This window comes from Pygocentrus nattereri, chromosome 3 (assembly GCF_015220715.1).
Source record: "Pygocentrus nattereri isolate fPygNat1 chromosome 3, fPygNat1.pri, whole genome shotgun sequence".
Classification (NCBI taxonomy): Eukaryota; Metazoa; Chordata; class Actinopteri; order Characiformes; family Serrasalmidae; genus Pygocentrus; species Pygocentrus nattereri.
Window position 1 is genome coordinate 38,486,531 of NC_051213.1, and position 23,934 is coordinate 38,510,464.

At 38.2% G+C, this 23,934-nt stretch overlaps 1 protein-coding gene across 2 annotated transcripts; it reads left to right on the top strand.

Moving 5' to 3' along the window:
• The first annotated feature begins 281 nt into the window (after positions 1–281).
• On the top strand, positions 282–22,100 carry atg9b (autophagy related 9B). 2 transcript variants are annotated; one of them, XM_017700726.2, is made up of 15 exons: positions 282–342; positions 1,229–1,381; positions 3,910–3,953; positions 4,304–4,368; positions 4,586–4,756; positions 8,426–8,567; positions 8,777–9,525; positions 12,428–12,581; positions 13,044–13,223; positions 13,424–13,669; positions 15,403–15,644; positions 16,096–16,198; positions 19,209–19,293; positions 19,897–20,076; positions 21,721–22,100. In XM_017700726.2, exons 2-14 carry the CDS (start codon positions 1,273–1,275, stop codon positions 20,055–20,057), a joined length of 2,451 nt encoding a protein of 816 aa, XP_017556215.1. In that variant the 5' UTR covers positions 282–342; positions 1,229–1,272; the 3' UTR covers positions 20,058–20,076; positions 21,721–22,100. The 2 variants fall into 2 exon arrangements, with proteins under 2 accessions (XP_017556215.1, XP_017556214.1); XM_017700725.2 differs by having other exon boundaries at positions 319–410.
• The last annotated feature ends 1,834 nt before the right edge of the window (positions 22,101–23,934 follow it).

Genomic DNA, 23,934 nt, shown 5'->3' on the forward strand with positions numbered 1-23,934 from the left:
AAAGATCACAGTCCAGATTTCTCTTCACAGAAAATGTAATCATACTGTCACAGTGAGATTACAGGAAGACATAGTCTAATAGACAATATTTTACTCGTTCTTTGGTTTACAAAGTCATCCAAATCTATAGTAACACAGCTTTTAATAATCTATAGTTTTTTAAATAATTATTTCCACCAGCGACAGCTGGGATAGGCTCCAGCACAACTGAAGAAAGTGTGTGTGTGTGTGTGTGTGTGTGTATTCATGTGTCGGAGTCGATACAGCTGAGGTCCTCAACACTACGCTGACCAGAAGCCTCAGCGAAAAACGTCAGCAGCACAGCGAAGTGACATCAGCGAGGTTTGTTGACATGTATGTGTGTTTTTGTTAAGGAGAGAAGAAGCAAGAGAACCGTCTGCGTCCGGATGGTAAGAGCTCAGAGCTTAAAATGTGGACATGTGGACATTTAAAATTACTGCAACTCGTAATAAAAGTAACAGCTTCTCTATTTAGCTACGTAAACGGTCTGTAACCTGCCTATGAGTCAGCTAACCTGCTAATTCAGTTAGCTTGTCCAGCTAGTTGGATGGTGGTGACATTCATTTCCAGCCGAGCCGGTCAGTTATGAAAAACCTTTTTACTATTAACACTGTTCTTACAATACATAAAGATAAAAAACCTAACTGTATTGCTAACGTTATATGGAGGTGAGATAACCATCAGTGTTAGCTGGCTTATATAACTTGTATTGCCATCTTTGACATTAAACAAAAACATATAAGACAGGTTTGTAACTAGAAGGATCTGTTACTAAGGCACTTGTTACAAACAAAATGTAAAATGATTAGAATCAATCTTTCACCGATTCCTGGTTTAGACAAGTCATGTTTTAAGCATTTTTTAATTCTAGCCATTTTTGTGTAATGTGTCTTATGTTCAAAGACCAATTTTAAGTTCAGCTTCATTTGTGTAACAGATGACAGACAGGAGCTTTTCAGGAATGCAGGTTCAGGCCTCTAATGAGCAAGCCAAAGGCAACATTAATACAAAAAAACCTAGAAATACTCTCTAAAAGAGAGGAATCAAGACACAAAAGGGGAAACTACCCTCTTTTCGGCCACACCATGAGCTGGAGCAATGCAAGTTTACAGGGAAGATTTAATAGAGGCACATGTCCATTTGGCGGCTTTGGGAAAAATGGACATTGATGTTTCTCTCTAATGGTACTGTTATCTCCTTTCTTTAGGACCTGTCCTGTGTTTTATAGACGAGAGAAGAATGTGAAGCACAATGGCTGATTTTGAAGCCTACCAGGAGTACCAGAGAATAGAGGATTATGAGGAAGACTCACCTCCAGGAGAAGAGGATTTGCTGATTCATGTGCCAGAGGGCCTGAAAGGTACAATTTCCTTCTTTAGATTTCTGATGAATTATATGAACTTAAGACCATAACAAATTGTTAAAAGCTAAATTCTAAAATATAGTGTACATGTGGTTGCTATGGTATAAAACATATATCTCCAGGGGTGTGCATCCGACTGTATTTTCCACAGTTTATACCTTACATACGCTCATGCTGCCACAAGCTGTGTAAATTGAGTGTGTTTTCTATAGTTGGGTTGAATGCATAAAAAGATAGAAGGTGATTGAGACACTGCACGGGTTTTATGAATGCAGCAAACATTCTAACACAGCACTGGGTAGTGTTTGTTTGTTTGTTTGTTTATTTGAGCTCAAACTGTTTCTGTCATCATTTTTGGAGCTACTAAGTATTGACAGCTAGGAAGCAAGATAACAAATCAGCCACTTTGGCCACTTTAGGTTTATACAAATGAGCATAAAGGCAGTATTTTTAATTTTTAATCTTTTAATTTTTTAATGGCTTACCTCTGTAAATATATTGCCATTCTGAAAGTGATGCCTGTAGCATGTCCTAAAACAGTTAGGACAGGAGGAATTTAAACCTATAAACACGTGAAATGTTCCAAAAATGCTTGGGTATAAAAGGATTATTCAGGAGAGGCCTAGTCCTTTATGCGTGAGGATGGGTTGAGGCCCGCCAATTTGCTAAAAAATGCCTCAACAACTTTTTTCCGAATATCATCAAAAGATTTGGAGAATCTGAGAATGTAACTGCCTGGGCTTAGGAACACTTCAGAAAACCATGGTCAGCAAACACAGTTTTACAAATACAAGTTAAGGTGTGCAAAGTGGAAATGTGTGCTGTGATCTGATGACCATAGCAGACCTATATAATTCAGTTGTTGAGATGTGAAGTCATTTAGAGTGCTTTGATATAAAATGGTTAATTGTATAGAAAATTGACAGCTCAAATTTTTTTACAGTGGTGGTAATAGGTGATGGCACAAAAATGGCCTAAAATGATCAGTGAACCTACACATATGTTTGTTTTTGAAATGTTGAAAATAGTGAAAACTAAAAAATTAATAATTGTGTGGACCTCTCCTCCATGAATATGTTTTAAAAATATGTTGTATGCTACAATCTTATCTCAAAACTATCAGAAAACAACGTATCAGGCATGGTATTCATAACCGTTTAGTGTACTAACCTTCTGTGATTCAGACATTAAAGTCTTTTGTCATCTGGTTCCTATCACCAGCACTGTGGAAAATAGCTTAATATCAATGTAATTAAGCAAAAATATGGCAATTACCTTTTAATAATAATGCGTATTAAAGATTTTATTCCACATTTCTATACTATATTGCAGCACCCCTAAGGGGCCATGGTTAAAGAAAGAAAAGGTTAATGACATTGCGTTCCCTCACAAATGTTTTGCATTCCCTCTCAAAAAAATTGCATTACTTTGCAAAATATATGCTCATCAGACAGCAAGCAAACATAGGACTACAGGTGCCCAACGACATTGCCTCCAATAGAGCTTTGTTTTTAGCATATCTAACATTAAAAGCTTTTTCCCAGTTTCGCCAGTCTATGCTGAGTTTATTCAGCAATTGTTCTCTGCAGTCCATGTATATGGACATGGATACTCAATGTCAGTTTCAGTTTGCTCTCATTAATAGCATAATCATGTTTGATTGAAGCTAAACTATGTCTTTATATTGCAATACAATATCAATGTAAAATTCAGTAAGCTGCTTCATGTTTGAGCTTGAGCAAGCGAATACAAACCATTGCATCTTAATGCAAAACATTTGCGAGGGAACACATATTTTTTTACTATTTTTTTTTAAACCACAGCCCCTTAGAGGCTCTGTACTATTGTTCTTTTCAAAGAACACTAAGATCAGGTCAGGTTTGTAATTGGCTGATGATTAATTGTCATATAAATAGTTATAATTAATGATATAATTGTCTTTTTTTTAATTTATTCTGTGAATCTATAAGTACAAGCCAAAAGTGGCCAAATTGGCAAATTGGCCCATCTTGCTTCCTGGCTATGTTTACTATGCACTCTCGTGCAAATGTCTCAGGTACACAGAATCATGTATATTCAGGCAAAACATGTTAAGCAAACTTTCCCACAAGGTGTCTAAATGAATGCATATACTGCTTTCTTTTCTTTACATTTATTTGCCTCAACCCACCACCCTCAGTTTATATTGTGTTTGTTATGTCTTAATATTGCTGTGAAATCTAATGTGGAAAATGATAATTGTAATCATCATAAATAATTGGGATTAGGTGATTATGTAATAATTGTGACAGGCCTGTCTATATTCTACTAAGTATTATGCAAAAGCCATAAATGAATCCTGGATCATCATTCTTAATCTGAGATGTTTGATAAGTGCAGACCTTTGCTTATAATGTATATATATAATATATATAATATATAATCTGTGTATGACAGCTACATTTGCACAGAAGTGTAACATCGCAGTAATTACACATAGGCACTGATTCTTCATCTGATGCTACTTTTCCTCTTTCTGATTGTAGACTCCTGGCATCACATCAAGAACCTTGACAATTTCTTCACTCGAATATCCTTTTTTGGGGAAGTCACATTTCTTGGCTGCTGATTTTTTTTAGTCATTTATTTATCACGGGGTTGCATTGATTTCCAGAGTTTTAGACTGTAGAGCATTAAAAGAGCTCTTCATTCACAAGCAGACAGTTAGATATTCACTGCAAGCAAGGAGGCGTGTTTGATATTTAGTTGCAGTTCTGCACCACTGAAAAATGCTGGATGCAATGAGAAGCACTGTATACAAGCAGACATTCTGTCTTTTTTATAGTTGATCAAACTTTTATTTCTGTAAAGAATTTTGTTATTTTAAAAGCAAATATATTAATGTTTTGATTATTGTGATTCCTTAATTAAGTTGCTCACATTTATCATTTCCATCAGAAGAATGGATTTGCCTGCATGATGTTATCAGAGTTTTTCGAGCTTGTGTAAGTAAATAACTGTTTATGCTTACAAGTTTAATTTAACCACAGGCTCATCTTGGATTCATTTTCTTTTTAATTATCTTTGAATTGCATTGAATATTCATTCAGAAATCCAGCTTTTATGTTCAGTGGCATAAACTCTTTTTTTTAAATAAACTATTTAATCAGTGATCTACATTCTGAATACAAACTGAATCTTTGATTGGTTTCCCCCAATTAGGCAGTTTCTCTTTGTGGTCACTTTCACAACTTTTCTCTTCAACTGCGTGGAGTACGATGTGCTGTTCGCCAACCGAGCGGTTAACCACACTGGCCAGGGCCTGAACCCACTGGACAGGAACAAGGTCACCCTGCCTGATGCCATCCTACCTAGTCAGCAGTGCACTGAGAGGTCTGTATTGTCCATCCTAAATGCTTACATGTAGATGTGACCAATACCACAGTCCAAAAGTATGAAAGCAACCAGTGATTTCTAAATGACCCCAATTTGCCAACAACTAACAGAAAACATGTGTGCTGACATCCATTGTAAAGATGTTTTTCCAGGATATTTAATTGGTTTGCAGTGATGTGTTTTTAGTGAGGCACTCTGCTAAATCTACAGTGTTTTGGCTTAGAAGGAACCCAGTACTCAATTATATCCGAATAGTCTTCACAGTCTTCTAAGTCCCTTAGATTCTTTTTATTATTCATACACTTTTCATTAGAACATTCAAAAAGAACATTTTTCCACCTCTCAAAAGTTCAGTCTTAGAAGTTGGTTGCATTTTCTGCATCACATGATCCAAGTGATCTCAACACATCCAGTGATGTTGAGGTCTGGCCTCTGGAGTGGCCAGTCCATAGTTCTGACAGCACCAGATACTTTTTTGTTTCATTTGCTAATTTTTTTTCTTTGTCTGTGTCCTGTTCTCAGTAATGGCTTCTTAATATCTACACATCCTGTCCATCTTCTTTCAGTAGAAGAATGCACAGTATTTTTGAGATCTGAAGCATCTCTGAAAGCTAAAAGCTTTAAGTACTGTTTATCTGATGGTGGCAGTTTTGGTGGTCTACTAGATCTTGCACAGATTGCACAGTTGTTACTCCCATCTTCTCTAGATCTTTTAATTAGTTTTGAACTCCTGTTTTTTTAACTCTGGCTTTACTTTTTCTTATGCAAGTGGATTATTTTGTATATAACCTCTTTAGAAATATCTCCAGAAAATGAATAACTTGTTTTTAATGGTTGTTTTAACTCAAAATTCAATAAACAATGGGGAGACTCTGATTTTCTGTACTGTAGGCTAGGGTTGTAACAAAGCATTGTAACATGGTTATATTGCCATGGAAAAACTGTGAGTGTTCATTATGGAGAATAGACATTTATCTAATGCAGCTGTATTATTTGAACACCAAAGTTTGCAAGCAATCAGAACCAGCTCACTACAGCACTGTTGCTGCCTCTTAGCTTTACTATCATTGATAAGTCATGCAACATTTTTTCCTCAACATTTTTCTTTTTTCAAATTTTATTTAAAATAATAAGAATTCAGACTTGTGAACCCAGTATTGAGGATCACACCAAATTGAATCATATATTAAGTGTTTCATTACACCCATTTTATTGAAACACAGCAGGAACACTCTAGGCTGACTACCTGTTTCCTGTCTTAGGTTGTATTTACAGCAGTATGGAAAGGAATGAACGCTTCTAGTCAAATTATGTATTTTCTTGAAGTAAAAATATGTTAACAACCTGTATGAAGGATCAACCTAAATTTAGTGTTTTTCTTCAGGTTTTAGTGCACAGTTTCTAATAATTTGCTGAGTTAAAACATACAGGAAAAAATACAACATAACTTTTGCACAGGTAAAGTTTATTTTAATTTATTTATTTATTTATTTTTCACAATGAGTAAAATTCAGCAAATAAGCAGCAATTTTGCCTTCAAATATGCACAAGTTTCTGAATTAAAGTTATTGGAGTTCTTGTAGAGAATTCTTGTAAATTGATTTTCTTTGGTTACGGGCCACAAATCTGCAGCTAGCTCTACTAAAGCCTTGGAACCAAATTTCTGCACCTTCTTTCATGCCTTATTGTGCATGTGACAGCATATGATCTAGTTTGGTGTTGGTATCTTGTAGTCCTGTTACGTCCTTGCCTGCCCTATGCTAGCTGGGCCGTAAACTAACACCTTTATTGCAACACCATCCAAGGGAACTTGCTTTCTCAGAGCTTGCTATTTCTGTTGCTCTACAAGGAATGGATAGCTTTTCAGAGTGATTCTGAGAAGAACTGCTATGCATGTTTATTAGTTGTCTTGTTGTTTATTTATTATGTATTGCTTCTGAATTCTAAAATGATTTCTAATGTCATTTTTACTCATGGCCTGTGTGGCAGTCTCTTCATTGGTGCCTTGTTAAGAAAAATCACTTCCAACAGTAGACTTCTTTTTTTGTGTAGATGCAATCTTTTCTTGCCCTGGACCAGAGGGGAAACATGTTTGTATCAAATATGATGTGGTGCCAGTATGAGCTGAGTCCAAGAACAGTTTGTGCCTCCTGGTCCCAAGTTATTGAAGCCCTGCTTACTTGGTATTAAAGGGGAAGGAGGCAGAGAGTGAAAGCACACGCTGATCTAAATCCCAGTATTCTTTCATCTCTTATCATCTGCTGAAACCCATAAAGCAGTTATGTTTTACTGCAACGTTTTGGATATTGGTGTGTGTGTGTGTGTGTGTGTGTGTGTGTGTGTGTGTATGCGTGTGTGTGGTGGTTTGTGGTGCTGGGTGCTAGCCAACCAAGTGGTCACAAGACAGAGAAGTGTGCTTAGCTTTCTCCTATGAGGTTGTAGATGTGGCCTACAGTGCTGCCTCTTGGTGGTTTAAAAGATTCAGTGACAAGCTTCATATATTTTGGAATACAGTGCATGCTGGATTTGCTCTGTTTGGTTGGTGGTGCTGTCACACAGTGGGAGAAAGGTCTACATAACAAACAAGTTGTGAATCAATTTAGAATTAATCAATTAAATAAATTGTAGAGTAAAAAGCTCCACCTTGCTACAATATGTATATTATTTAGGGCTGTGAGTTTCTGCTGTTTATTTAAAGCACCACAGTTGAACTGACGATCATGTCATTCTGCAAATTACTGTTTAACTGAAACAATTGGAGTATAACAAAATCTAAAAGCTAAATATAAAATTGTACTGGCTGCTATTATCTATTATCTGCATTTTTAGCTCCTAAATAAGTAAAATTGGTTACACATATTGGTTTGGCCCTGTTCATGGGGACACTTAAAATGGCTTAAAACTACCATTTAATGTGTTATCTGTCAATATTCTGGAGTGTAGCATTGCATCTCTCAGCCATGATTCTGCATCCTTTTTGTGTTTATGTCTGATAGTGTTCTCTAACTACAATAATAACCAAGCAGAAATAATTTTTCAATATGTATATGTATTTCACTATTTACCATATCATGGAAAATCTAAATTTCCTCACTTCTTTTGAAAGAAAAGAGTTTAATTTAACATTTAAGCAATAGAACACGAGAGGGAGTGTGTTATCGCAAAAGGTAAGTATTATGTTTTATATGGCATTAAATTTGTTTTAATGTTAGCAATTCCGTCTGTAAAATAATAGTTCTGTAACAAGCAGCTTGTTGCTACATCAGAGTAATGAACTCCGCTTACTCACTGAACTGTATGCTATAAGCCTTGCCTTTTGAAGTACGGACTGAGCCATACAACAGCCACAATATCAAGTTTAGCTCAGTGTTGTCTTTTTTTTGCTAGATCAAATAGGAAATTTAAGTCTACAAACAGTGACTAAATGTGCCATGGTTTATTGTCCATTATTTTATCAAGTATGCAGGTATGGTTAAGTTTATTGTGAGTAATATGCACAGAAACACTGGGCAGATAATGGACATTACAAAATCAAATTTCATCATTGCAGCACTGTATATGATTCTTATAAATAAAACACAAGACATAAGGGTACAGTATATTCATATAAAAATTATGCAAAAATCTTGTATCATCATATAACCATCTTAAATTTCTCTGTTTCAGGATTCAAAGCAACAGTTGGATCATCTTCCTACTTATAATGGCGGCCATTTTTTGGATCTATCGCCTTGGGAAGGTGATCTGTAATGTCCTCAGTTACTGGGAGATCCGTCAGTTTTATATAAAGGCCCTGAAAATCAGGATGGTAAGCATGAAAACATCATTGGTGGAGCAACTGATTCATGACATCTAGTAGAACCATTCTAGTGCATTTGAGAAATTACTGAGCAGATGTTCCATAAAACAGGTCATAGTGGGACAATCAGCTAACCATCAGTGCCTATAAAATCATTTATCAATGTATTTCCTTCCTGTCAGATTTGCAGAATTATTTTATCTTTGTCTTTTTGCCAGGACGAGTTGTGTAACTTCAGCTGGCAGGAAGTGCAGGGGCGCCTGATCAACCTGCAGCGCGAGCAGCAGATGTGTATCCACAAGAAGGAGCTTACCGAGCTGGACATCTACCACCGCATCCTGCGCTTCAAGAACTACACTGTGGCTATGATCAACAAGTCACTACTGCCAGTCCGCCTACGTGTGCCCTTTTTGGGGGACGTGGTCTTCCTCACACAGGGCCTGAAGTACAACTTTGAGCTCATCCTTTTCTGGGGGCCCTGCTCGCTGTTCCAAAACAAGTGGAACCTGCACCCCAAGTACAAGCGGGCAGGGAACCGCTTGGAGCTAGCCCGGCAGCTGAGCCGGATTATACTGCTAGCAGGGATCGCCAACCTGCTGCTGTGTCCATTCGTGCTGGTGTGGCAGGTGCTGTATGCTTTCTTCAGCTATGCCGAGGTGATCAAGCGCGAACCAGGAAGTCTGGGCGCACGGCGCTGGTCGCTGTATGGCCGCCTGTACCTGCGTCACTTCAATGAACTGGACCACGAGCTGCAGGGGCGACTGGGCCGGGGCTACAAGCCGGCCGCCAAGTATATGAACGCCTTTGTTTCGCCGCTGCTGGCTGTGCTGGCCAAGAATGTGGCGTTCTTCTCAGGCTCTGTGCTGGCTGTGCTCATTGCGCTCACTATCTACGACGAGGATGTACTCACCGTGCAGCACATCCTTACTGCCATCACTGTGCTGGGCGTGGTCATCACCATCACCAGGTAGAGGCCTTTACTGAATCTACAGCTCTTTTTGATTACTTTACTATATTTCTGAAGTCTCATCTGAACAGAATTGTTTGTGAGAACATGTAGTTTATTTATTTGAATTAAATGTTTCCCATTAAATATAGATGCCAGGTTAATCGCATGACACTAAATTGAATTGGAATTGCTTTTTTCCTGTTAAAAACAGTTCAAATACTGTGTATGGTATGGTTTTACCAAAAGTTTCCCTTTCCATTGCCTACTTGTCCTAATATTTGAAAGCGTTAAAGTCATAATTAAACAATGTCAAATTGTTACTAATGCTTATGCATTATAATCCCCCAGATAATGCTTAAAATTACACAAGAGCATCGTTAAGCCTTGATACTCATTGAAAATGCTAATATTTATGAATACGCATGGATATGCAAATTGTAAACACCCCCCTTTCCATTTAAAAATCTCACTCCTTTCCTCACTACCTTGCCCACTTTGCTTTTATCTTGAACAACACTGGGCAGATAAGATGGTACAGCAAAACAGAACCAAAATAAGCTCCCAGTGCAACTTTAATCATCAGAAAATAAATTTACAAGATTTTTAGTTTTAAGCCAAATCAATTACTAAATGCTGAACACAGCTAAGGAGAGCACTATGGAGCTTATTATGGTAGCACTGGCTTAGCAGGGTAATAACGTAGCTCAGCACACCACAGAGCAGGTTAGATTCTGTCTGTCAGTCACTCCACCACTCACTTCATTTCACCCACTCTGTTTTATCGTCTAAACTGGTGACTGGTAACTCAGTGAGCCAGAATTACACGTGTTGTAGTATGCAAAGCTGTTTTAGCTTGCTTGCTAAGAGGGCAGTACAGTGGAGCAAAAGTAGCTTAGCTAACACCTAACACCTAAACATTTGCCTCCTCAGATTTTAATCTTTATCCTAAATTGTGTCAATGGTGCTTCAGTATGCTGGAACTAAACCTGTGTTGAGGTGTCTGAAGCTGTTCTAGCTTGTTCAAAGGACAGTATTGCAGAGCAAACATAGTTTAGCTAATGGCTCTACACATAGCAGCATTGGTTTGCCCCCTCAGATTTGAGTCTTTATCCTCTAATCAAGCATCAGTAGAGCTTTAGTGAGCCAGAATCAAAGCTGTTCTGTAATATTTGAAGCTGTAGCTAAGCTACTAGGACAGAACACCATATTTCACAGTCTATTTGACAGAAGTGGAACAGAAATTTGATGCTGGCATAATTAGCTAATGGCTAATTAGCTAATGGCTAACTGAACAGTCTAAACATCTCAAACAAGTAAGCTACGTTAGCTCAGACATGCTCTGTAGCTGTTGAGATCCCCTCATTAGCATATTATTTATATCGTATATTTGACCATGATGGAATCTAACTTTCTTGTGATACAAAAAAAAAAACATTTTTTGCTTTCTACGCAGTGCCTGACAAATTGTTTTTTTTTTTTAATTATTATAATTTTTTTTTTGTTTATTAAGGAAATACTTTTTTCTGTCTTCAACAGAAAATCTGTATGGTCATAATAAGCCACCCAGAAGTTAACCATTTAAAATCCATGGTTTTGAGTGCAGGACATCTTTAAAACGCAGGTGGCAACTTCCAGGACTATAGTTCACCACCCCAGCTTAAAACATTTATCACTCCATTGTCTCTCAGGTGGTCTAAGCAAATACCATTAATTGCCATTTCTATTGCTTCCTTGATCAAACACATCAAAGCGTTAAAATGTCATTCCTCATCTATTAAAGTACCACTAAAATCATACACGTGAACTGAAAAAACTATAAATATTGTTATTGGTAAGCCCAAGAAACTGCTAAAATGGAATAAGGGGTGTCCTTAAACCTAGGAATATGCACGATTATGCAAAGTGTAACCACCCCTTGCTGCCTTGTCTCTAAATCTTACCCCTTACCCCCCCTTTTGAGAGATGAGATGAGGCAGATCAGAAACAACGCTCCCTCTGTAACTTCAATAAACAGAAAGATTCTATTTGATTTCATTCGCTCAGCCTTGCCTCAGCTCAGTGCCAGTGAGGTGGAATTGCTGGTGGTTTAACCTTCTTGCTAAGCTGATGTTTGCCTCTGGTGCGAATAATTATATGAATTAAAAGTATCTCAAGCCAGCTCCACCACACACAGAAAACAGGTTTGTCTACTCACATCTGAGTTTTATTCTCCAAACTTATGCCACTGAGCTAGAATGAATGGTGTTGTGTTGTAGAGGTGTTAAGTTCTTCTTGCTAAGCTAACGCTAGTTTCTAATGCTAACATCCAGCGGCACAGCCATGAGACTTGAGGGCCAAGACAATGGGAGGCCGAGCAACAGGTTCTCCCTTTTGGCTCAGGTTCTCGTGCTGCTTTTTGTGAAAGCCAGCTGATGCTGCTTTAGTATTGCCAGCACAGACTCATGCAGCTTCCTGTGGCTCTTCTTGGTGTTTGGAGCTCGGGTGCTAACCTGATGCTGTCTCTTACAGCCCTTGTCAGTTTGTGGAACATCCTCTGGCTAACATATTGTAGTATATTGGACTGTAAGAAGTTCCAAAAAGCTTATTCACGCTATCCAATACTTAGCTGGTACCCGGTGCCACACAAATAACTTTTTCTGGATGTACTGAAAAAGCCTGTGTTTTCAGAGGAAAAATGTTAACTCTGTGCCATAATAATACCTTTGATACAAATATCAATATGCCATCCAAGGGAAGTTAACCATTTAACACCTTTTTGACTGCAGGGGTATTATATAAAACTATGTCTATGAACATTGGGCAACATTCTCAGCTTGGTTTGCTTGCACTTTATCCTCTCCTCTGAGCATACTGTACATGTAAGCTTAGCACCTGCTAGGTGTCCTTGCATTAGGGTTACATGGTTTGTGCTCTCTTTCAGATCCTTTATCCCAGACGAGCATATGGTGTGGTGCCCGGAGCAGCTGCTACAGTGTGTACTGGCGCACATTCATTACATGCCCGACCACTGGAAGGGCAACGCCAATAAAAGTGAGACACGTGATGAAATGGCCCAGCTGTTCCAGTACAAAGCGGTGAGAATATTGCAAAGACTGAAAATGCACTGGCGTGACACCACCCTAATGGACAGAAATATCTGTCTGTAAAGATTACAAAACTCTTTTGAATAGGAGCAGCTTGGTGTTCAAGCAGCACAGACAGTTGAGCATTTACATTGAGTTCTGTATGTAGTTAATCTAAACAGTATGTTTTTGCTGGGATTCCCAAAGGTATTTACAGATGCCTAAATGGTTGAGTGAGCATCACACTGAACGCTCTGTCTAGTTAGGGTGATTTTAACACTAAGATGTTTTTGGGAAGTATCCCTGGTTGGTGGATATTGAAATTGATCTATAATATTGACAATTGTATTTATTCATGGTTTGGATCAATGTTAGTCTTCTTTGCTCAGTTTGATGGTATATAAACTTGGATCAGAAATAAGAATATAACTTTAGTTTAAATCACAGCTGTGTGTGTGTAAATGTTCTCTGCAGGTATTTATACTAGAAGAGCTGCTCAGCCCCATCATCACTCCCTTCATCCTTATCTTCCTCCTACGGAACAAGTCTCTGGAGATCATTGACTTCTTTCGCAACTTCACTGTGGAGGTGGTGGGCGTCGGTGACATATGTTCCTTCGCACAGATGGACATTCGCCGTCATGGCAACCCACAGGTCTGTATGGCTCTAAGTGTATGTGTATGATTACTGTTCAAACATACAACTGATCTCCTTAGAGCCAACACAGAACAGTGGCTATTTCTGCTGTTTTATCTGCTGTTTTCTGTTAATAAGGCCATTTCTGAATGCTGTTGTCGTGGTTTCAGCAGTTTCTGTTTTGGTATATTAACTATTCACTGCTTCCTCCCACACAGTGGATGTCAGAGGGTCAGACGGAGGCCTCTGTGTATCAGCAGGCAGAGAATGGCAAGACAGAGCTGTCCCTCATGCACTTCACGATTAAGAACCCCCGCTGGCAGCCTCCCCAGGACAGCTCAGTCTTTATCAGCCACCTGCGTGAAAAGGTGCAGCAGGATGCACAGAGTGGACCTTCTCCTCAGCTCCTCCTCTCTGAGGCTCCTCTGTGCACCTCACTGCTCTCCAATGAGTCTGCCAATGCTGTGAGTCACACACAATTTTAACTGAAATGTTGCTGTGTGCTGTGTTTATTTTATTATAGATAGTGTATTATTTTATTATACATACATATTTTATGATATGTATGTATATATATATATATATGTATATATATATATATATATATATATATATATATATATATATATATATATATATATTACAATATTAGGTTTTTAATAAGTGGACAAGACATGTTTGGTAAGTTATAACAGAGAAAAAAGCTCCAGCAGTGCCACGAAAACAAAAACACTGTCAAAAATGATAAATATGTTGAATATATAATATATATTTTATAATATATTTCACACCCTGCCCTCACTAAATTAAACAGGACTAATTATACTCCCTTTGAAATGACACATGCATGTTGGTCAGTGTTCTTTATTTACTAATGATAGCTGCCATATGCTCACAAAAGTGATAAATATCATTGTTTTGTCCGTCCCTAGGTGGAAATGTGCAATCTTTGTATATGAGAGCATCATCTAGTGGCTGCTGAACAACTTAGGTTGTGTTGAAGGAATAACTAGTCTATTATAACCATAGACAATAATATGTTTTCACAGCTATAACTATCCACAATTTCTTTGTGGAAGGTGGAGCATGATGGAGTGGCAGACTTATAGGAATTGTAATCATTTTTCTTTTAAGAATTACACTTTGTTAAACAAAGAGTATTTATATATACCAACATGAAAATGTTTACATTGTTATGAGTTAAAAAAAAACAACAGAGAAGGTGTAAAAGGGAATTTCACCAGTTTTTCAAAATCTCTGCATAATTATTTCGTTACGAGTCATTCGGAGTGGTTTGATGTTAATTTCTGATTGTTCACAGTGGTGGTGACAGGATCCAGACATCTGAAATACCTCTAAAACCTACCACATAGGACGATATTACCTGAAGTGGTAACAAATATGTTTTGTGATGTCTGAGCTTTTGGTTCATCATGGTTTTGAGATAAAGTTTTAGCAGAAAGTTGTCAACCTCTGTGCACTATGTGCCTCAGCATCTGCTGATGCCACTCTGTCATTTTAGGTAGCCTACCACTTTGTGGCTGAGTTGCTGTCATTCCCAGTCGCGTCCACTTTGTTATAATACCACTGACAGTTGACTGGAATATTTTCACAAATGTTTGTAGAAGCAGTCTGCATGCCTAGGTGCTTGGTTTTATACACCTGTGGTCATGGAAGTGATTTGAACTCCTGAATTCAATTATTTGGACGGGTGAGTGAATACTTTTGGCAATATAGTGTATGACACACCTCAAGTAACTCCCAGGTACTTTTAATTATAGAGAGACTCAGGGCATTCATTTGAGAAATTGTAGAATGCATATTTAAAATCACCAGCAGAACAAGGAGGATTACAAAAAGCTTTTCTTAGCATATTGTGAATATTGTCAGTGCTTAAAGAACACTGACTAACTGCATGTTCCACTACAAGAAGGAGCATAATTAGTCTTGTTTAACTGGATTTAGTGTGGTGCAGTATGTGAAACACTGAATAAAATTTAAATTTTTGATAGTTTGTTAAATTTTTGCACTGCTGATTAATTTTTGTCTGTTCCAACTTATCAGATGAGACATTGTGAAGCTTATCATGTATTGTGAGAATGTCTTGAAGTATCATGTATATTTCTGACATATTAACCACCTCTACTAATTACTTACTCTGTGCTTTGCTGTGTCTGTTGGCCGTTTTCCCTCACAGCCTGACAATCTGTTGGCAAGTGTGCTAGCCCACCCAGTGCTGACGGCATCTGGTTTGCCAGGGTGGAACCGTCGCTTCGTTCCTCCAAGCAGCACAGCCTCTGCCGCAGCCAGCGTGCTGGCCTCACTCTCTTCCTCCCAGCAGCCCCATGCAGGCCGTTCCCGCTCACATGTTCTCCTGCCTTCTGCCCACCCCCACCATGAAGGCCCCATGTACCACAGTGACCGCACTGCTGCAGACAGGTACATGTGCTCTTGACCACAGACCATAACTGTAACATCATACTTTAATTCAAAGTTTATTGAGCCAGGGCAAATAGTGTGAAAACGAACAAAACATGAATGCAAAAATGAATACATTAGTCATGCCAGCTTGTTAATCTGAATGCCTTACTGTATTATTGGTCTGTAAATAACTCCCTACCAAGTCCATTTTATTTGAAACAAATTAAGGCAATAACTCTCTGTCAGTTGAATTATTAAGTAATTAAAATAAATTAGGAAATTAAACAACACTGCTAATGACTCAAATTAGCATCACACTGAAGCTAATTGAACTGCCCTTTCATTTAGAACAATAGTTCCAGTCATTTGAATTAGGAAAGCTTAGGAAATTAAATAGCATTGCTAATAGGCTCTTATCAAAATGAACCTGCAGCAAATTGATGTATTAAACTTTTTCATTTTAATCTAGCATGTCTGCCAGTGACTCCAAGATCGTTGGTCAGTCCAACACGGCCCTGCTGTCCGAGTTTGCTTCTGCAGAAATGAGCCTGCATGCCATATACATGCATGAGGTAAGTGCACCTATTTTGTGCATCTCTAATACGATTTATCTCCATGTTGTACACTGCAAATGAAGCACTTACTCTAAAAGTGTCAGTGGTTATAGTAGTTGCAGTATTTTTAAGTAGAGCAAACATGCTCAGGGCCAAAAGATTATCCAGGCTATACTGTGCTGTACTGCTCTGGTGTGGACACGAGACCAGTTACAGTTTCTTTTTCCATCTGTTATCCTCAGAACCATAAAACACCAAAGAAAAGAAATATGGGTAGTCCAGTGACTGCTAACTGGCTAATAGCTACATATACACAACAGTTGATTTCTTTGCTCATACTTGATTTTGTTCTGTCAGAGTTTTCTGTCTCAAGTTTGCATCAGTTAGTGGGAACCAAGCCTGTACTGTGGTGAATGGCACCTTTAGACTGCTAACTAATATTACACTAGTGTTAGCCTAGCTCAGCAGGCTAGAGTTGAGAACACTAACCAGGCTGTGTTTTCAATGAGGGGCCAGATTAAAGGATCGCGACAAAAAGCAGTGAGAAAAAGGAAAATCAACTATTTTAATATAATAACTATGTATTATTCAACTATATTCATTCATGTTTGTACTCTCATCAAGCGCTAGTGAATATGCACTGAATCCTCGCACTTTGGTGCACAGCTGATCATAAATATCAGCAGACAACTCACTGATCCGCTCGGCTACAGTATTCGCAGTGAGAGTTAAGTTTCTGAATAAACTCGCCTTTTCTGGGCAAAGGATATGAGCAGCCTGAAGCATGCAGTCCTTCAGAAACTGTCCCTCTGTAAACGGCTTCACAGCTTTGGCGGGGAAGCTGCCAAAAGAGCTCACTCACCACATAGCTCACCAAAAGAGCTCATTTAGCACATAGCTTGCCTCAACTGCAGCATCACTTTCTCTTTTCGCTCGCTGGAAATAGTTTTGCTGCAGGGAAAGATCTTTGCGAAGATGAGCGTCTCGTCTCTCCCTCTCCTCTCCCTCATACCCAGCATACTGCTCTGCGTGTTTAGTGCTATAATGACGCCTAAGATTGTGCTCCTTAGGCACGGCAGTCGCGTTAAACTCAACAAATAAATAATCGATCGTCCACCTCACTTGAAACTGTCTGTGCTCCAAGTCAACTTTTATTTTATTTTTTGAGAGTTTCGAAAGAGACATTTTGGCTAACAGAAAGTTTTTGCCGGGAATGGTGAGCACATATGCGTAGAGACGTGCAGCCTACGAGTGGTTTGGACTTACGCAGTGCTAATCACCAGGCAATGCTGTGTAAGCAAAAACACACACACACACACACACACACAAAAAACACCAAAATACAACAAATTAAGATAAAATATAAAAATTAAGACAATAAAGCATAAATAACTCAATTTAATTGTGGGCCAGATTTATGCTTATTTTGTTAACCTGTGAGGGGCCGTATGAAACTGCATCGCGGGCTGGATGTTGCCCACAGGCCAGCACTTTGAGACCCCTGCTATAGATGGAGTTAATCAGAACTGAACCTGCTCTGTGGTGAGCAGTGTTGATAGCAAGCTAGCTAAGCTAATGTTAACAAGGTGAAACAGCACTGTTTCAACCAAACAATTTGGTGCCATAGAAGCTAGCATCTGTAGAGCCCTGGAAAGTAATGTAGCATCCAGCCAATGCTGAAGTCATAGGCCAGCAAAGGACCCCCCTGTCCCCAAGCCCCCTGTCCCCGGTCATGCCAGGGGGTATGTTGCACACTGACTACATTACAGGGTTCAGATGAACTAATGAACTGTCAGTATAAAGAAGTGAAATTAAATGGTGGTAAAACAACGCTAACAGGGTGACCCCTTAACAAAACTATATTGTAGTGGATTTTTTGTGCACATTAACTAATTTCCAGTGTTACAATAATCACTTTCTGTAGACTTTTAGCATCTGTTCTATATGCACATTATCTAGACATCATCAGGATGTGCTCATTTATTTTTATGGCCTTAAGTCTTATATAATTTGTACGTGTGCCCTCAGAATTCAGAAATCTATTTTCAGTGCAAGTTCCATACCAAGTCAATTTTAATCTCGATTCAGCTTCAGTCTTACATGAAAACGGTTTTCATATAACAAATGAGTTATAAACTCTCACTTATTCTTCCAAAGAGCAGCTTTAGCAAGCTGCACTGATATGAGCTTTATTACAGTAAGACACAAACCAGTTCAGATGCACCGTCGTATTAATAAGCATAATATCGCTGCTGTTGGAACAAAACCTCTCCATGTTTCAGTTGTTGACATAATTTGAAAATATCTGTTGTCCTTTACATTGTATGTAAATTTCATGATGAGTGGACCAATAGAAACGGCCCAAAATTACTTGTAAAAAAGTCTGGTTCCATTGATGTATATGGAAGTAAACAGTGGTGGACAGTAACTAAGTAAATGTAATTAGTTACTGTACTTAAGTAGTTTTTTCGTGTATCTGTACTTTACTTAAATATTTCCATTTTGGGCAACTTTTTACTTTCACTCCACTACATTTCAAAGTCAAATATCTTACTTTTTACTCCACTACATTTTGAGAAATCTGTCGTTCCTTTTGGATTTTGTGTGTATAAAAACATGTATGTCATTAGATTTTATTTTCACAGATTAATGACATTAGAGCTTGTTTTATTGTTATTTTATTTTTTTGTCACTTTATTTATTCTACTAGGCTTGCTTTAAAAATAAGGTTCTGCTTCTTTTGAACTTCTGGGATAAAGCTGCCTCATTCTTCTGCTCTGTTTTGGTGTCTTGCTAAAGCCAAGAGCAAGGGCAGGTGGAAAGTGTAAATGCCATTTAAAAAATATTTTAAAAAATACTTTTCTTTAAATATCAACAATATAAGGAGTGAGGGTTGACTAGTAGAAGGACAGCTATTGGCTGAGAATATGGGTATTCTTTTTGTAAATATCAGCAAGTTTTGTGCAAATGTTAATGTACTGTACTGACATGTTTAATTTTAACCTACATTAATATGGATTTGTTTTAGGTCCACCAGCAGAAGTTCCAGTCTCAGCATGGACCAGGCCAGTTTCAGCCTCCTGTGGCCATGAGGGACACTGGCGCCTCTGCGGGTGAGCTGTATATTCGGACAGAGCCACTTTTAAGAAAATGTTGTAATACCTGACAGTGTTTCAGACTCTAATTTGTTATGTGGTCCAGAGTGACTGAGGGCTGGGGTTTGTGGCACAGATTATCATTGTTGTCCAAAGAAATCATGCACCTAGATTTTTATCGATTTTTTTTTCTTTTTTTTTTTAATCGTTTGATTTACCACAATGACTGCTGACTGCTACATAATTTGAGCCTGGCAGCTGCTCTTTACACTGTGTGCCAGTTTCGTGATGAATGGATCAGTAGAAATGGTCCAAATTTGCTTGGAACAAAATCACTTCACATTAACTTACTTTGAAATTAAAGAACATTTTTGACCTCCTGTGAAATTACCATTTTTGAGAGTTTTTCTTTGGACCGCAACAATATGCATATATTGCATTTAGGGTATTACTTTTCATTTCCATTAAATATGTTGAACTACGCTCGATTTGTGTCTACATTAACCGTATGATTTTAAAATCCACTGGAGTTATTACAGTAGGAGGTACAGATGTGTCATTTATTGATTAATTTATATGATTATATAAAAGTCGTTCACATCCTGTCTCTCCAAAACCCAGCACCCCCGCCTCAGATGCAGTCGACCCATACGGCGAGCCTGGTGTTGCCCAGCCCCCTCCGTCTGGGAGGCTGGGTGGAGGAAGAGGAGGAGGAGGAGGAAGAGGAGATAAACAGCAACCCTGCGCCAGATCACAGTCAGACCAGCAGGGGGAGCAGCTGAAGTGCCTTAAAGCCGTAGGGTGTGTTCCCCATTCGCTCCAGCCCTGCTGTTAATATTTCACACATATACACACACATACTTGAACACTTGTATTCTTTCTCTCTTTTTGTGTTTTTCCTCCCCTCCCACCCCCATTTGCTATCTTTCTGTCATCTCTTCAGGGGATCTCATTATATTACCATTTCCAACTGCCTGGATACTGCGTAGTAATAGTCCTGTAAGGCCTTAAATTTCAGGCATCTAATTTTTATATTAACCTGAAGGAAAATTCTAGTATTTTGATATTAAATGGTGCATTGTAGAGAAACTTAAGACCTTCTTTGCAGAGTTGTTGTTTGCTTTACTTTAGCAAACAATATGATGTAATAGTGGAAAAAATGAACAACTGCAGATGTTGTGCAGAGTATAAGCTTCCTGTGTCACACACATAGCAGCTGGACTCCATGGATGAGCACCCAATGCGACAATGCCTCTGATTAATCACTGCTAAGGACACATGCCTTCATTCAAAGATGCACAAAACTGCAGAGTGTATGTAAGCTTGTGACCTCACAGAGGTCATTTCAGTATCCTGCCCCCGCCCCCCCCGACCACACACACAGTGGTGGTGATAGCAAGCAGGGGTCTAGAACACACATTAGCCATTTTATGGACTATCGAAATGACCAGTAAATGTGCACGTCTTCTGAGTTTTTATGTCCTGTTGATAATGGTAAAATTATGGTAAATCTGGGAAAAAAAGTTTTCTTTAGATGCTACTGTGCCTTAGACTGCCCTGCCTGAACTGCTCCACTCTGTTTGCATTTTAAAAATACATTTTAGATGAAAATCTTATCATAAAAACTTTCTCTCTCTGACAGCTTACTCATAACAATTTTATGTGAGGACGTTCTGCAGTGGATCTTTTAGAGCCATTAAATACTTCTCACATCTGCTTCTTATCATTACTGTGGATACTTCTCTGAATGACTGTTTGCATTTTTTACATGTTTTACAAAGGGATTTTAACTGATTCTTAAAAATTTCTGCATTGTTTTTTAAATCATTGTTGCTGGATAGGTATATACAGGTTCAATGGACGTTTTATTGTGATTGGTCACAATAGTGGTGTCCAAAGCATTTAATGCCTCCTAAAGCATGTAAAAATTCACAAAAAGTTATTACATGAAATAGTTACAAATACGCTGCCTGGTGCCTAAAACAGTTTAACAGTAGTTTTGAGATCAACTTTTGGCCTACAACATACTTTTTTAAAATCCATTCATGGTAGAGAGCTACATGCAAGGTGCTGTAAGGAAAAGTGAATTTTTTTTTCAGATTTACCACAATTTTATAATCAGTGACATTAAATATAAAGACTCAGAAGACATGTTGGTTTACTGGTCATTTTGGATAGTAAATGAAATGCCTATGTTGCAGTGTAGATGTCACAATCCCTGGTTGCTATCAGCACCGCTGTAAAGAAGGTCAGTCAGTGAGTTTCTCTACAATGTTAGGTGTCACATCAAACCTTTGGAGGACTTGCTTTACATGTCAACGCTTGAATTATCCAGGCATTTGGGAAAACTGGTGGAATTCCCCTTTAAAAATGGATTATGCATAAAATAAAAAAACAGAAAACTTCTCATTTTTAATAATGTCTTTTTTTTCTTTCCATTTGCAGTCATTTTCTGGAAGAACATTGTGGCCTTAGTTTAATGTAAAGCTTTTTGATCAAACGCATCGGTCAGTGCGAGAACGTGTCCGGCCGCAGCCGTGGGATCAGAAACTTCACTGCACTGTCTTCCAGCCCAGAGGAGCTGTGGCATTCTGGACTACAATGTATGTCAACCACCCCTCCTCTCGCTTCTTTCATGAGAAATATATTTAATTTTGAGGACTTTTTTTGGAATGTGTTTGATGTGTATGGATGAGTGTTCGTCCTGAGACTAAGGATGTTGGTCCTTAACTGCGTTACATAAAAAAAAACATTATTGATGCTAGAAACATCAGATCGTGGTAAACATCGAATTTTCGTCACTTTGATAAAAAAAACAAACAGTAGTGTTTGGCAGTGTGTTTTTATTTCTTTGTGTGACACCCTAGCAATGAACATAAATAGATTTCTCCTCTAAGTACAAAGAAAACAAACAAAAAGGGGCTTGGTATGTTTGTTAGTATGTACTATGGAAATGCTGCTTGAGCTTAAGTATCAAAAATGTGTATCCCAACTTCTGTCCCTGCTTTATCCTGAGGGTGTTTGGAGTCTTTTACATTGTTGAGACTTATAAATACAGCATCACTGAGTATGATAAAATATGAATTTCAAATCTTAAGATTCTGTATTTTAGTGTCTCAAACATTAGAGTGAATGTAACTGTCTTGAAAACATAATTATTCAGCTGCTTTTCACTTTATGGGTTTTTTTCCATACCTGAACACAAGTTGTTTGTTAAAGCAGCACTAATTTTACTTTCAACATTGGTTGTCAAATTTATTTTCATGCATAAGTGAAACTATTGCACAGCTCATGGATAATTTTAATATTCCACAGTGATTGTTAGCACAGCATAGTGCATGAAAGAAGAAATAAAAGGACAAGTAATTTAACCACCAACCAGTTTAAGTAAGAAAAACTGTGGTCCTCAAAATTTAAGTAAGAAAAACTGTGGTCCTCATGTAGAAGTCAGTGTGTTGGTAGAATGATTATGATACCTATTTGCTTGAATGCCAGATCCACTGTACTGTAGATTCAAGTAGGAATTATGACACTAGTTGACAATAACAATGAAAACTGACATTTAATGGTGATGACATTGTGATTAAGTTTCTGGAACATTCACAGCAGAGCAGAAAGTGTACATAGGTTTTTTCCAGTATTTGTGAAATGTCCTAATGGTGCTTGTACAACTGCTGAGTTGGTCCTATGAAGTTGACATATGGTTTTCTCACTATAGCTAATTAGCTAACTGATTAATTGGGTATGCATTAGCTTTTAATCAAGCTGTAGAGCTGTTGTCATCTTGACAAGTAATATTAATAGATTTTATTAATCTTCTCTCTCTTGCTGTTCCCAGATAAATATGGCTCTATTACATATCATGGACAGGCTATTACGAAAACCAGAAGGCTATGACAGTTTCCATAAACTCTGATGTAGTATTCTCTCGCTGAGCTCATACAATGAGTTGCTGGTCCCTTGCGACTAGCAGCAAGCACGAGGCTCAGCTGTCCACTCTCCACACCCATGGTCATTAGTAACTAAGCACATCCCATGGGTATGACATATCAATTTTAAACAACATTACTGATGGTTTCTCAAATATGAATTGTTTTTCCTTGTGAGTGGAGAAAAAGTCACGTTGTTGTAGTTCTTTGCCTCTGACAAGTAGGCAGTGCTTTGGAGACACTTTCTTTTTGCAGCAGGGCAAATGCATTGATATTTAAAGGAATAGCTCGACCAAACGTGCTAACATGGCTAACAACAAATGGGAGGTGCTAGCCACCAATGAGCTCCTCCATTTGCGCACTGCTAATAAGTGGCTATTTACTTTCATTCATTGTTAACAACATTAGCTTCTGTTGACTGAACTATTCCTTTTACACAAACTGAAATACCTCCAGATGTGTGTTCAAACATCAGACTAGTTAATGTACAGTATATATTTTGGTGGATGTTATGTGTTGATGCAGCTTAAATACAGAGAGAAATCAGAGCGTGCAGTCCATCAGATCATGAATATTCACATTTGGCATGTTATGACTATTAAAGGTTTGCAGTTTTTGCTTAATGCCAAGCATGAGTAGAAAAGGTGGTTCTCCACACAGTCTCGGAATGACAATTGACTTAATTGCGATAATTTGTGATCTGTTATTTTACATCTTTATCTTCATGTCC

Excerpts from the sequence above, each read along its gene's own strand:
- atg9b (XM_017700726.2), top strand. The coding sequence starts at position 1,273 with ATGGCTGATTTTGAAGCCTACCAGGAGTACCAGAGAATAGAGGATTAT. Across the intron at positions 3,954-4,303 it reads TTGACAATTTCTTCACTCGA|ATTTATCATTTCCATCAGAA; the intron begins ATATCCTTTTTT and ends TAAGTTGCTCAC. Across the intron at positions 13,670-15,402 it reads CCAATGAGTCTGCCAATGCT|CCTGACAATCTGTTGGCAAG; the intron begins GTGAGTCACACA and ends TTTCCCTCACAG.